This window comes from Cervus elaphus, chromosome 13 (assembly GCF_910594005.1).
Source record: "Cervus elaphus chromosome 13, mCerEla1.1, whole genome shotgun sequence".
NCBI classification, from domain to species: domain Eukaryota; kingdom Metazoa; phylum Chordata; class Mammalia; order Artiodactyla; family Cervidae; genus Cervus; species Cervus elaphus.
The window spans coordinates 11,641,556-11,655,558 of record NC_057827.1 but is presented as its reverse complement, the minus strand read 5'-3'; the positions used below and the strand labels follow the sequence as shown (position 1 = coordinate 11,655,558).

General features: G+C 38.5%; 1 protein-coding gene across 8 annotated transcripts in view; it reads right to left on the bottom strand.

Annotated features, from left to right (window-relative positions):
• TTC23 (tetratricopeptide repeat domain 23) overlaps positions 1-14,003 on the bottom strand; it is a 143,911-nt gene that overhangs the window by 47,446 nt on the left and 82,462 nt on the right. For all 8 annotated transcript variants that reach the window (XM_043922537.1, XM_043922530.1, XM_043922532.1 and 5 more), the window contains one exon: positions 7,485-7,662. In XM_043922537.1, coding sequence (XP_043778472.1) covers positions 7,485-7,662 — 178 coding nt within the window. The remainder of the gene's footprint in view (positions 1-7,484; positions 7,663-14,003) is intronic.

Genomic DNA, 14,003 nt, shown 5'->3' with positions numbered 1-14,003 from the left:
GATTTCACACTTAACGGATTTAAAAACTTACTAAAAAATTTATACTTGAATCTTCATAGTAGTGTTATTCCTAATATCCATAAACTCACTACAAAACAACAACTGAGATTGTGATATAGGCATAAGAATAGACAAACAGCTCAGTGGAATAGAATTGAAAGGCTAGAAATAAATCCTTACATTCTTGGTCAGTTGACATGGACATGGGTGTCAATGTAATTCAATGATGAAAGAATAGTCCTTTTAATAAATGGTGCTGGGACAACTGAGAATCCACATACAAAAGAAAGAAGTTAGACCCTTGCTTCATATCATATAAACACTTAACTCAAAATGAATCAAAGACTTCAATGTAAGAACTAAAATTACAGAATTATCAGAAGGAAACATAGACGTAAGCCTTCATGAACATGAATCAGGCAATGGCTTCTTAGATACGATGTCAAAAGCACAAACAACAATACCAAAAATAAATTGAATGTCATCAAAATTAAAACATTTTGTGCTTCAAAGGATACTATCAGGACAGTGAGAAGACAACCCACATAACAGGAGAAAAGTTTCATAAATCATATATCATAAGGGTCTAGTATCTAGTATCAGAATATACAAAGAACCCTTAAAGTCAACAATAAAAAGGCAAATAACTATATTAAAAATGGATAAAGGATTTGAATAGGCATACCTCCAAAGAAGATGAACAAATGGCCAAGTAAACAGATAAAAAGATGCCGAACATCTTTAGTCATTAGAGAAATGCAAATCAAAACTATAAACAGACAATTACAAGGGTTGGTAAGGATGTGGAGAAAGTGAAACTCATTCATTACTCGTGGAGATGTAAAATGCTGAGGTCACTTTGGGAAATACTTTGGCAGTTCCTCAAAAAGCTAAATATTGAGTTACTACATGATCCAAAAATTCCACTCCTAGACTTAAACACAAGAGATCTGAAAATATACATCCTTGAAAACCTTATATATGAATGCTAATAGAACATTATTCATAGTAACCGTAAAGTGGAAACAACCCAAATGTCAGTCAACTGATGAATGTAAACAAAAGGAGTACTCTTCAGTCATAAATAGGAAATGAAGTACTGATACATGCGAAACACAAACACAAATGAACCTTGTAAAAATTATGCTAAATAACAGAAGTCAAAGACAAAAGGTCACATATTATATGAACTGTCCATAATAGGCAAATCCACAGAGACAGAGATTAGATGGTGGTTGCCAGAGGGTGGGAAGAGCAGGGAAAAGGAATGATTCCTCATGGGCACAAGGTTTCTTTTACTGTGGTGAAAGATTCCTGGAATTAGATAGTAGTAACTGTGGTGCTGGAGAAGACCCTTGAGAGTCCCTTGGACTGCAAGGAGATCCAACCAGTCCATCCTGAAGGAGATCAGTCCTGGGTGTTGATTGGAAGGACTGATGCTGAAGCTGAAACTCCAGTACTTTGGCCACCTCATGTGAAGAGTTGACTCATTGGAAAAGACCCTGATGCTGGGAGGGATTGGGGGCAGGAGGAGAAGGGGACGACAGAGGATGAGATGGCTGGATGGCATCACCGACTCGATGGGCATGAGTTTGAGTAAACTCTGGGAGTTGATGATGGACAGGGAGGCCTGGCGTGCTGTGATTCACAGGGTCGCAAAGAGTCAGACACGACTGAGTGACTGAATTGAACTGAATGGTTGTACCACTTTGTGAGTACAATTAAACCACTAAATTGTACACTTTAAAAGGGTAAGTTTTAGGATACGTAAATTATCTCAATGAAATGCACAAAAATTAAAAAAACACAAATGATAAATTGGGTGAAAAAATTTATGACACATAGTATAATTTATAAAGAAATTTTAACTGTTAAGGCAAAGTAGATAAAAATTCTGTTAAATAGTGGATGAATAATATGAATAATTCACAAAAAAGGAAGTGCACAAAAATATACTGAAGTCCCTTATATGTATGAAAAGATACTCAATTCCATTTTAAATAAGAGAAGTGTAGATTAAAACTATACTGAGATATCACTTCTCAACTATCAGATGGGAACTAATTAAAAAACATTCTTCTGAAAGGGGCTGTGGGGAAACAGGCACCCCTACACACCGCTGATGGCAATATAAATGGTAGAAGCCCAATGAAAGGCAACTGGCAACATCCTACAAAACTACCAGCGTATGATCCCTTTGACCTAGCTGTCCCATTTCTAGGAATTTACTCTGAATATACAACTCCAGCAATACAAAAATACATATGGGTAAGGTTATTCATTACAACATTACTTTTATTTACGAAATATTGGAACCTAACCTAATGCCAGTAGTCAAGTATGGATATGAGAGTTGGACCATAAAAAAGGCTCAGCACTGAAGAATTGATGCTTTCAAATTGTGGTGCTGGAGAAGACTGTTGAGAGTCCCTTGGACAGCAGGGAGATCAAACCAGTCAATCCTAAAGGAAATCAATCCTGGATATTCACTGGAAGGACGGATGCTGAAGCTGAAGCTCCAATACTTTGGCCACCTGATGCAAAGAGCTGACTCATTAGAAAAGACCCCGATGCTGGGAAAGACTGAGGGCAGGAGGAGAAGGGGTCAACAGAGAATGAAATGGTTGGATGGCATCATGAATCAATAAACATGAGTTTAAGCAAAAGTGAAGGACAGGGAAGTCTGGTGTGCTGCAGTCCATGGGGTCGCAAAGAGTCAGACACGACTTAGCGACTGAACAACAACAACTTAAACGCCAAAACATAAACTATTTGAAAAAACTATAGTATGTACATAAAATAGACTATCATCTGTCTGTATAATAAATAAAGAAGATTTAAATGAATTGTATAAGGTGATTTTCAGGATGTATTGTTAGGTGAAAAAAGCAAATATACACACAACAAATAGATAACCTGGTGAGAAGAGGGAGAGACATTTCAACAGATAAATGTACATAGAATGACAGACGGAAAAATCACTGATTTGCAACCATCATGGTAAAGATTGGCTTGTGAAAAACTCATCAAATGGATGCTTAACCTAGAAGGAAATTTCAAAGAGGAGTAAGATATTTGCATAGTCTTAAAAACGTCTCTTTACAGAATGGTTATTGGCTGCAAACAGAAAAATTGTTATTATACAGTGAAGTAGCACACACATCACTGGGAGATAAATTAGTGTCACCAATGAAGGAGAAGTGGATTTCATGTGCCTCCAGATACAATAACCCAAGAAAATATAATGTCCTTTTGTAGCAATCTAGCTGGGCTTGCACTGTCAGAACTAGCCAGGAGGAAGCATCAGATAAACCCAAACTAAGGCACAATCTATGAAATAACTGGCCTGTATTCTTCAAAAATTTCATTGTCATAAGAGACAAAAAGACAAGCTGAGAAACTGTTTAGATTACAGGAGATCAGAGTCCCTGACAACTAAGTGCAGTACATGATGTATTTTTATTGGAGCAGGAAAAATTGCCAAGAAGGACAGTACTGGGCTAACTGACCAAACAGAATATGGCCCATACCAACCTTAATATTCCTGAATTCACTTTTCCTGGATAGACCTGTGAACTCTCACGAGATTCTAGTGTCCTATGAAACACAGTTTGGGGAATGTATAAAGCAAGCTCAAATCTTTGCAATGCATACTATTGGGTCTTAGAAGCCATTTTTTAGTCTAGTGAATTTTGTAAGGGGTGATGGCCCTTGCAGGAATACTCTGAGTATATCTTGATTTCTTTTTTTGAACTTTAGGAACTGGTGCAGCAAAAACAGTGCTGAGACTTTGAGGGCAGGTTTGTCCTCAGCAGATCTTTGAGGAAAGGTCTGATAGCAAACACTGAGGGTATATGAACTTGGAAAAAATTTAAATTAATAAAATTTGTTCAGTTCAGTTCAGTCGCTCAGTCAGGTCCGACTCTTTGCTACCCCATGGACTGCAGCATGCCAGGCTCCCCTGTCCATCACCAACTCCCAAAACTTGCTCAAACTCCTGTCCATCAAGTCAGTGATACCATCCAACCATCTCATCCTCAGTCATCCCCTTCTCCTCCCACCTTCAATCTTTCCCAGCATCAGGGTCTTTTCAAATGAGTCAGTTCTATGCCGAAGTATTGGAGTTTCAGCTTCAGCATCAGTCCTTCCAATGAACTCCCAGGACTGATCTCCTTTAGGATGGACTGGCTGGATCTCCTTGCAGTCCAAGGGACTCTCAAGAGTCTTCTCTAACACCACAGTTCAAAAGCATCAATTGTTCGGCCCTCTGCCTTCTTTATAGTCCAACTCTCACATCCATACATGACTACTGGAAAAACCATAGCTTTGAATAGATGGACCTTTGTTGGCAAAGTAATGTCTCTGCTTTATAATATGCTGTCTAGGTTGGTCATAGCTTTTCTTCCTAGGAGCAAGCATCTTTCAATTTCATGGCTGCAGTCACCATCTGCAGTGATTTTGGAGCCCGCAAAAGAAAGTCTCTCACTGTTTCCATTGCTTCCCCATCTATTTGCCAAGAAGACCAGATGCCATGACTTTAGGTTTCTGAATGTTAAGTAAAATAATATAAAAAAAGTCGACAAAGTTGGTGTAAAAGTAGCTCAATTAAGAGCAAAGAAAAGCAAATTTCTGGTGGCCAGGTAAATCAAAACCCTTTGGTAGAATGTCAATAAAAATCAAGAAGTATAAAATATTTATGCTTTACCTACCAGCAGTTTAACTTTTAGAAATTTGTATCAGCAAATAACTTAAAGAAAAAAGTTTTTTATAAGAATATTCAGAATTATTGATACTAACAAAAAATTGCAAATCTACCAGTGTTCTTTTGTGTAGTAAATGCCCCGACCAGCCACAGACAACGTTGGTCTAAAGCTGGACCCCTCCATCTCCTTCACCCCTCACATCTGTGCACCTCCCAGGCCTGTCATTTCTACTCTCCATAAATCTGTATCAGATCCGTCCATGTCGTTCCATTCTCACGACACCCCCCCGAATCCGGGCTGCCACCGTCCCTACCTGGTCTGCTGCAGCCATCTCCTGAGCGACCTCCCTGCTTATCTCTCTGCTGTCCAGTCCGTTCTCCATGCTGCGGAGCAGCCCTCCTAGACTGATGGTCTGATGATCTTTGCCGTCCGGCCCATTCTCCGTGCTGCGGAGCAGCCCTCCTAGACTGACAGTCTGATGATGTCCTTCTCCCTTGAAAACCCTTAACTGCCCTCAGGGTGCAGCTCAAATTCTTTACCATGACTTTCCACACCCATTGCCCAGGGATCAGGAACTCCTCGCAGTTCCCCAAAATGTGTCATATTTTGTCCTACGTTCAGAACTTTCCATGTACTCTGCCTCCTGCCTGGGTCAGTCTTCCCGGCCTCTTGGTACTTTTTGAGGCAGGCATCTGCATATATTACCTTTGCTTCCTCACACCTCACTCACAGTACAATCTGGATTCTGTCCTCATTAGTGCCCCAGTGCTTCCCTCAACTAGGTCCTCAATAAAAGAAAAAGAAAAACAAGGAAAGGAAAGGGAGAACTTTCCAAAAATTCATATATTGCACTAGCAGGCACTGTGCTCAACACTTCACAAATATTAACTCATTTTTCCTTCCAGCATCTCTGTGTCCTCCATAACAGCAAAAGGTATCAAAAGGAACAGGATATCTCTTTCTTCTTTACTTTTCTTCCTGTTTTTCTGGCAAAGTCTCCTTTTTCCCTTTGCTGACTTTCCCTTCTTTGCGCAACCAAAGCTCCTCAGGACTCTGTTGTCAGTCCTTTCCCTTCTCACTCCGTAAAGCCTCCCTGGGTGATCTCACTCTCTCCCAAGGCAATTACTGTGTACAAGGGGACGACTTTTTAACCTATTTTCTCAACTCTAGTCCTGATTATATAACTATCTAGCTGTCACTGCTGCTTGGATGCCTTAGGGGGTCTCAGACTCACCATCAAAACCTGAGCTCAGCATCTCGTCACCCCCCAGTCACCCCTGCTCCCCCCACTGTAAATGGCACACACGTCTCAGGCGTCCAGACTAGAAACCCAGGAGTCATCGTCGGCTCTTCCCCTTCCCTCTTTGTCCTGTATCCTTATTTCTATATCTCACAAATTCTGCCTCCTAAATCTTTGTCATACCCAACTCCTTCATCCTTACTAACGTCATCCTGGTTTAAGCCGGCTCCATCTTCAGCCTTCAATACTTCAGTCTACCTCCACCCCGGGCACATGCTCCCCAGTCTACTCTCTACATATCAGCCTCAATTACCTTTCAAAAAACAATGCATTTAAATCCGGGCTATGCCATTTATTGACTGTGTACTCCTGGGCATATCACTCAACCATCCTAATTCTTGACTGACTTATCTATAAAATGATAATAATAATAAACCATAGGATAGGTATTAGTATTTAAGGGAGATGATCCAGAGAAAGTGAGAGAATGGCAAACTCTAATAAACTGTGCATGGGAGTCTAAATAGTCACACAAATTTTAAAATAAATAGCAATAAAGAACTCTCAGTACTACATCATTATATCTCATTTGAAATAAAAAATGAGTTAGTCTATATTTTTACAACTTAAATAGGGAAAAGTTCTCAGAAAACAATTTAAAAGGTGCTTTTAGCAGATGAGACCATATAAAAACATCAAACTGACGTGATGGTTAGTTTTATGCGTCAGCTGAGCTAGGCTGTGGTGGCCAGTTGTTAGGTCAAATACTAGAGCCTAGTTGTTAGGTCAAATACTCGTCTAAAATTTGCTTTGAATGTACTTTGTAGTTGTGATTAACATTTATGATCAGTAGGCTTTGAATATAGGAGATTACTTTCCACAATATGAGTAGGCCTCATACAGAACAAAAGGCTGAGGTTCCAGTAAAGAAGGGGGACTGTGACATAGAGACTGCTCGTGTTTTCAGCTGGCCCACCCACCCTATGGATTTCAGACTTGTCAGCCCCGACAATTGTGTGAGCCAATTCCTTAAATAAATCCTTCTCTTTCTCTGTGTATAGATCCAACTGGTTCTGTTCTGGAGAACCCTAACTGACACACTCACAGAGGAATCTTTTAATGATAAAGTGAAACAGCAGTTACCAGATGACAATTCTAAGTAACTTCAGGTAAAGATTGCAGAATGTGGTAGAAAATAACCCTCATAAATTTGGTCACATAATCTGTACATAGATAAACTTTAAAGAATAAAGAAACTGTCTATGAAACAAGACTTAAATTATGCACCTGCTGTGGGAAAGCCACCTTCAAGGAGTCTCGGGTTGTTTGTGGAGCAGGCACGGGTAACAGAGGACCGGTAATCCCATGCTCGCCCATGTGGGCACCTATGTGAAGATGTTTGTTGAACTTTTACTCCAAGCGGTGTTGTATGTATCTAGAGCACATACCTGAGCCAGACATTCTGAGAGCTGCTATTCCACTTTTATCTGTGAGAAGCAGTGGGTCAGAACAGCTCTGGTGGCCAGTACACTGCAGCTTACCTGTAAAAGGTTGTTGATGGATGCGTCGTGAAATCCCAGGGCCTGCTCTGCAGCTGCCAGTTCCCTCAGTATTGGTACACACTCAAGACTTTTTTCCCCTCTACTGATCTCAGTATATTCTAAAGCCTCTTGGTAGTGGGGCAGAGCTTCTTTTGATTTCTTCTGACCTTGATATACCCTAAAAAACAAAGGGATTATTTTTTAAATAATTAAAATGGAAGATACTGAAAATAAAAGATGGATTTGACTTTCTGACTCCTATTCCCCAGGTTCATTTCCTAGGCAGCTAAGCCTTTCTTTCCTCCAAGGAGTAGCAGGGCATAGCAGTTAAGAGGAGAGACATTGGGATAATCAGGAAGATTGAAATCCTGGCTCTATCACTTACTAGGTGTAGGACCTTAAAGTTACTTGACAGTTTTCTCACCTGTAACTTCAGGTAAAGTTAACAAAAGGTATCTTAAAAAGAAAAGAAAAAGCGATGCTAAAAGAAAAGCTATGACAAACCTAGACAGTGTATTCAAAAGCAGAGATATCACTTTGCCAACAAAGGTCCATATAGTCAAAGCTATGGTTTTTCCAGTAGTCATGTACGGATGTGAGAGTTGGACCATAAAGAAGGCTCAGAGCTAGAAAAAATTGATACTTTTGAACTGTGGTGCTGGAGAAGACTCTTGAGAGTTCCTTGGACAGCAAGGAGATCAAACCAGTCAATCCTAAAGGAAATCAACCCCGAATATACACTGAAAGGACTGCTGCTGAAGCTGAAGCTCCAATACTTTGGCTATCTGATGCGAATAGCCAACTCACTGGAAAAGACCCTCACTGGGAAAGATTGAGGGCAGGAGGAGAAGGGGGTGACAGAGGATGAGATGGTTGGATGGCATCACTGACTCATTGGACATGAGTATGAGCAAACTCCAAAAAACAGTGAGGGACAGAGAAGTCTGGCATGCTGCAGTCCATGGAGTTGCAGAGTTGGACATGACTTAGCGACTAATCAACAACAAGTTAATGATAATAACAGTGCCCACTTCACTGCATTGCTATGAAGATTAAATTAAAGTGGTTAATATTAATAAAAAGAACATCTAGAATAGTCTCTGACACACAGTAAGCGCTGTGTAGGTGTTGTTTTAAAGAACATAAAATATTAAAACTACAGCAGTAATCAGAAAGCATGCTATGATGCTGATAACTGATCCACTGAGAAATTATAGAAATTTCCCAGTTTGAGGAGGGTGTAAAGCACTCTCATTAAGTGTTGGGAAGAATGTAATTTGGGTACAAGCTTTTCTATATCAGAATTATACATATATATGCACACACATTTCTAACTGCACTTTTAATAGTTTATCTTAAGAAATACTCTGGCACAAGAACTATATATAAGAATGTTTACTGAAGCATTCTTTGTAATAGTGGAAGAGTGGAAGAGTATAAAACACTTAAAATGCCTCAGTAGATGATTATTAAGTGGGTTATAGCAAGTACATCTACATTGTGGAATGCCATGTAGCCACTAAAGTTAATTTTGATCTGTATTTATCATCACAGAAGTATATCCACTATATATTATTCAGCAAAATGGCAGATTACAAAAACACTTTATATAATCTTGAAGAAAGTGAAAGTCGTGTCTGACTCTTTGTGACTCTATGGTCTATACAGTCCTTGGAATTCTCCAGGCCAGAACACTGGAGTAGGTAGCCTTCCCCTTCTCCAGGGGATCTTCCCATCCTAGGATTGAACCAAGGTCTCCCGCATTGCAGGTGGATTCTTTATCCGCTAAGGCATAATCTTATGCGTGTGAAAATTTTGCATCTAATCTACATGTAAACATATGCATAAAGAGCTATCTAAATGTTACTAAAATGTTAGCAATAGTTATTTCTAAGGAGTTGTGAATGATTTAACTCTTCTTATTTATACTTTATAAATTTCCCAAATTTTCTTCTATAAAAATATATTACTTTTACATGAGAAAAATGTTAATTTAAAGGTGGTAGTGGGAAAATAATCTTGTAGCTTCTTAGGGTAAGGGTCTCTCATATAAATATATATATATATCTATATAGTGTTACCAAACAATTAAAAAACAATCTTTTCTGAAACACCTGTGAAAATTATTAGAAACCTTTTTTCATGGAAAATTTTTAGTTACAAAACTCATAATAAAAGAAATCAATCCTTCCTATGTTGCCTCCACCCCAGAATCTTTACTACTAAAAGGCCTTACAATTTCTAATTACCTAAAAACTGAGATGAAATGTGAGAAAGTGACTAAGAGACCATAAAAATGGGTTTTGTTCTTGACTCAATTGTAAAAAAAAATTAATAAACAGAAACCTCAATTAAATAGAGCCAGGAGCCCAGAATTGGGAATTTTCCTGCCCTGGGGAGGACAGCAGAGCCCAACAGGAAGAAGAAAGGCTCCTCTTCATTTCTGGTAAGAACTTAGCCAGTGAAAAGTCATGGACTCTTTGTATACTCTGGCTCTCTCAAATTCTTTCCTCTTCTATAAAAGCATTTTCCTTTCTTTGCCAGGTGGAGTCTTGCATATCGTTCACCATGGTTTCAGACCCCCAGATTGAAATTTTCTGCCAATCCTTTATGAACCTAATTTTTTATTTCTGGAGAAATAACTGACAGCCTTGTTTTTTTGGTTTTTTTTTTAGGTCAACATACTCATTGAATACTTTTCACAACTATTTTGCCCTTCAGTAAATTTCAAAGGAAATGACTAATAGAGTTACTTTTTAGATCTGTGGTTCAGATGATCATAGTGAAATAAAATGTTCACTGAATAGCTTATGAACTGGGATACCTTCTATAATTGTAAAGAGGTTGACAACACAAGAGGAGGTCAGGGATATGTTCCTGGACCAAGAAGCATCTAGATTGTAACTTGCAAGGACTCTAACCTTGGAAAGGAAGAGATTAATAGATGATCTAGTAATGCTGGACTCATCTTCTAACTCTCTTAATGAGCTTAGAATGTAGTGGATACTAAGTAGCTTTGCTGTTGTCATTGTTAAGTTGTTCAGTCCTGTCCGACTCTTTGTGACTCCATGGACTGCAGTACGCCAGGCGTCCCTGTCCTCCACTATCTCCCAGAATTTGCTCAAACTCACATCCATTGAGTTGGTGGTGCCACTTTGTACATATCATATTTTATTTTTTGAGAGAAAATCCACTGGCATCTGTGGTGATAGAAAGAGGCTTTGAAACATATGGCTGGTAACAAATCACTTAGCCAAACAAATTAAGATTCCTGGTAGACAAAGATTAAGTAACTGAAAACAGGAGTCAGCAAACCATGGTCTGTAGACCAAATCTACTCGCTGGCTACTTTTGTAAATAAAGTTTTATTGACATAGCCAGGCCCACTTGTTTACTTATTATCTACAGCTGCTTTTGCACTACAGTGGCAGAGTTGAATAGTTGCAACAGACACTGTATGGCCTACAAAGGCAAAAACATTTACTGTCTGGGTCTTTACAGAAAAAGTTTGTACACCAACTTTTTGTCTAGAATCTAGAAAAAGTCACAAACTTTTAAAATTATTTCTGATTTTTTTGGACCTAATTTAGCCTAGAGAACTCAGACAATGCCATAGATATTTCATCAAAGGAAAAAAAATTCAACTTCCTTTCTTATCTTCATAAATGATGAAGAGTGTGCCAAGGAAGTAAATAAGAGCTCCTTTGTTTCCAAAGTTGCCTGTAAAAGTCATAGAAGAGTAATAAAGCCAACATAAATGCCAAGATGATTTCATCCGGGCAACAACTTGAAAAGAAAGCAATATTCACAGCTTAGCAATCAAGATTATAAATGAGGAAAAAATAGAAAAGTACATGAAACAAGGCAAATGTTAATTCATATATCAAATTCATATATTCTTCCTTTCCTGAGTTAGTACACTAAAGAAAAGAATTTGGGGGTTTGTGAGGCCATCTAGCAACCATCTTAGCCGAAGCATGCACAGCACTCCAAGTTAACACAGCAGTGTCTTTTCAGGTATCAAAATGTCATCCTTCAGACACACCTGACTCTCAGAGAGAATTTTCTAGAAGAGAATACAGTGTGAGAGGCAGGGCCATCAATTACAAATACTGCAAAAGGAGTAGAAAACCCAAACAGTAGTTTTTGCATCCTTACTAACTAGGACATACAACCCTGAGAAAGAACAAAATGCTTTGAAACTTGGTTTCATCGTCTGAACACTGGAGCCCAATAGGGTTGCTGTGAGAATCAAAGAAGATGTCTGAAAGTGCTTTAAAACTGAAGCCAGCCATACAGGTTGATATGAAATGCCTACACACAATCACACTTTTACTCCTTCCCTCCCAGGCTGTGGTTTCTTTGGAACTGAGAGGCACAGTTTCTGGTTGTTCTCAGGTTGAAACGGGCTCATGTGTGGGCTCAGCTTGTTCCCACCTACATAAAATTCTACCCAAATAACGGGTAGAATCAGTCAAACTCATGCCTGCAAGTGAGGCAGGCATTTTCTTATACAACTGGGCCTTTTAAAAAGTTGAGAATAATTTACTATAAGAACTATATATATTCATCATTAAAAGTAAGAAGAGATATTAAAAGTTAAAATATATCAATGTAATCACAACATCTAAAGATGACTGCTATACACTTTGATATATATACTTCCAGGTGATTTTCTATGCATTTTTTAAAAAAAGATCATAATGTTTTAGAACATGGGGCAATGAATGGTATATCGCTTTTAGTGGCTGAATGGTGCTATATAAAGTTTGATTGACCATACATGTTCAAAATTATTTGAAAGTGAAAGTGTTAGTCACTCAGTCATGTCCGACTCTTTGCAACCCAGGACTGCAGCCTGCCAGGCTCCTCTGTCCATGGAATTCTTCAGGCAAGAACACTGGAGTGGGTTGCCATTCCTTTCTCCAGAGCATCTTCCTGATCCAGGGACTGAATCCAGGTCTCCTACATTGCCAGTGGTCTCCTACTTTACTGTCTGAGCTACCAGGAAAGTTCCCATCTTCAAAAATATTATTTAGGACATATAAAAAAATGGATGGTGAAAAATATAGTTTGTGGAAAAGTTTTACAAATCATATTTCTGATGAGGGACTTGAATCCAGAATATATAAAGAACTCTTACAATAGTAATAAAAGATAAATAACCCGATTTAAAAATGAGCAAAAATCTGAATAGTCATTTCTCTGAAGAAGATGCACACATAAAGAGATGTTCATCATTAGTCATCAAGACAACACAAATCAAAACTACAATGAGATACCACTTTACATCCATTAGGATGGTGGCTATAATAACAATGATTTTTTAAAAGACAGTAACAGTGTTGACAAGGATGTGGAGAAATTGGTTCCTCACACACTACTGGTGGGTATGCAAAATAGTACAGTGGAAAACAGTGTCATTTTCTCAAAAGTTTAAACATAGAATTACTAGATGACCTCGCAATCCACTACTAGGTATATACCCAAAAGAAATGAAAACATATGTTAACATAAAGACTTGTACACGAATGTTCATAACTGCACAGTTCATAAGAGTCAAAAAGTAGAAACAACCCAAATGTCCACCAACTAACCGCAGAACGAATGAACAAAATGTGGTATGTTCATGCAATAAAATGTTATTTGGCCATAAAAGGGAAGTTTTGATATATGTTACAAGACAGGTGAACCTTGAAAAAATTACACAAAGTGAAAGGGGCCAGTCACAGAAGACCACATACTCTAAGGTTCCATTCATATGAAATGTCCTTAACAGGCAAATCCATACAGACTGAAAGTAGATTAGTAATTGCCAGGGGTTGGGGAACTTGAGAATGGGGAGAAACTGGTAATGGAATGAAAATGTAAAATTGCTTGTGGTGATGGTTACACACTAAAACCCATCAAACTGTATACTTTAATTGGATGAACTGTATGGTATGTGAATTATATCTAAATAAATCTGTTATTTTTGAAAAGTTTGTGAACATTTGGAAGCAAAATGAATTACAGATGAGACTCAGCAATAACCATTAACAGTCATTTTTGTTTAAAGAAATAACTGTACTAAAATTATTAAACAAAAATGAAAATATTTTAAGCTTAACATCATCTGCAAGCTAGACATTACTCCTAAGTTACTCATTTAAAGCAGGTCAGAAAGATACATGGGTTTTGGCTCTAAATTGGTCCTGGTTCACTGGATGATCCTACCCGTCTCTTTTGGGGGGCAGGTTAGGAGAACCGGTCCGGCTGCACCTGACACTCAGCACAGTGGACATTTCCACAGGGATGCCATAAATCAGGCTTGAACACTGAGCTACTGGTCTCTCTTTAGCCTCCCAGAGTTGTTGGCATGTCTCCTGAGAAGCTCTACGTCCTGGAGATCTCCAGGGGAAAGCCTCGGTCTGTGCAAAGCAGTAAATTCATAGAAAGAAAAGATAACAAAAATATTTTTAATGGCGTGCTCTAGTAAATCAATTACACAGTAAGTTTAAATATGTTAATATATTTCAT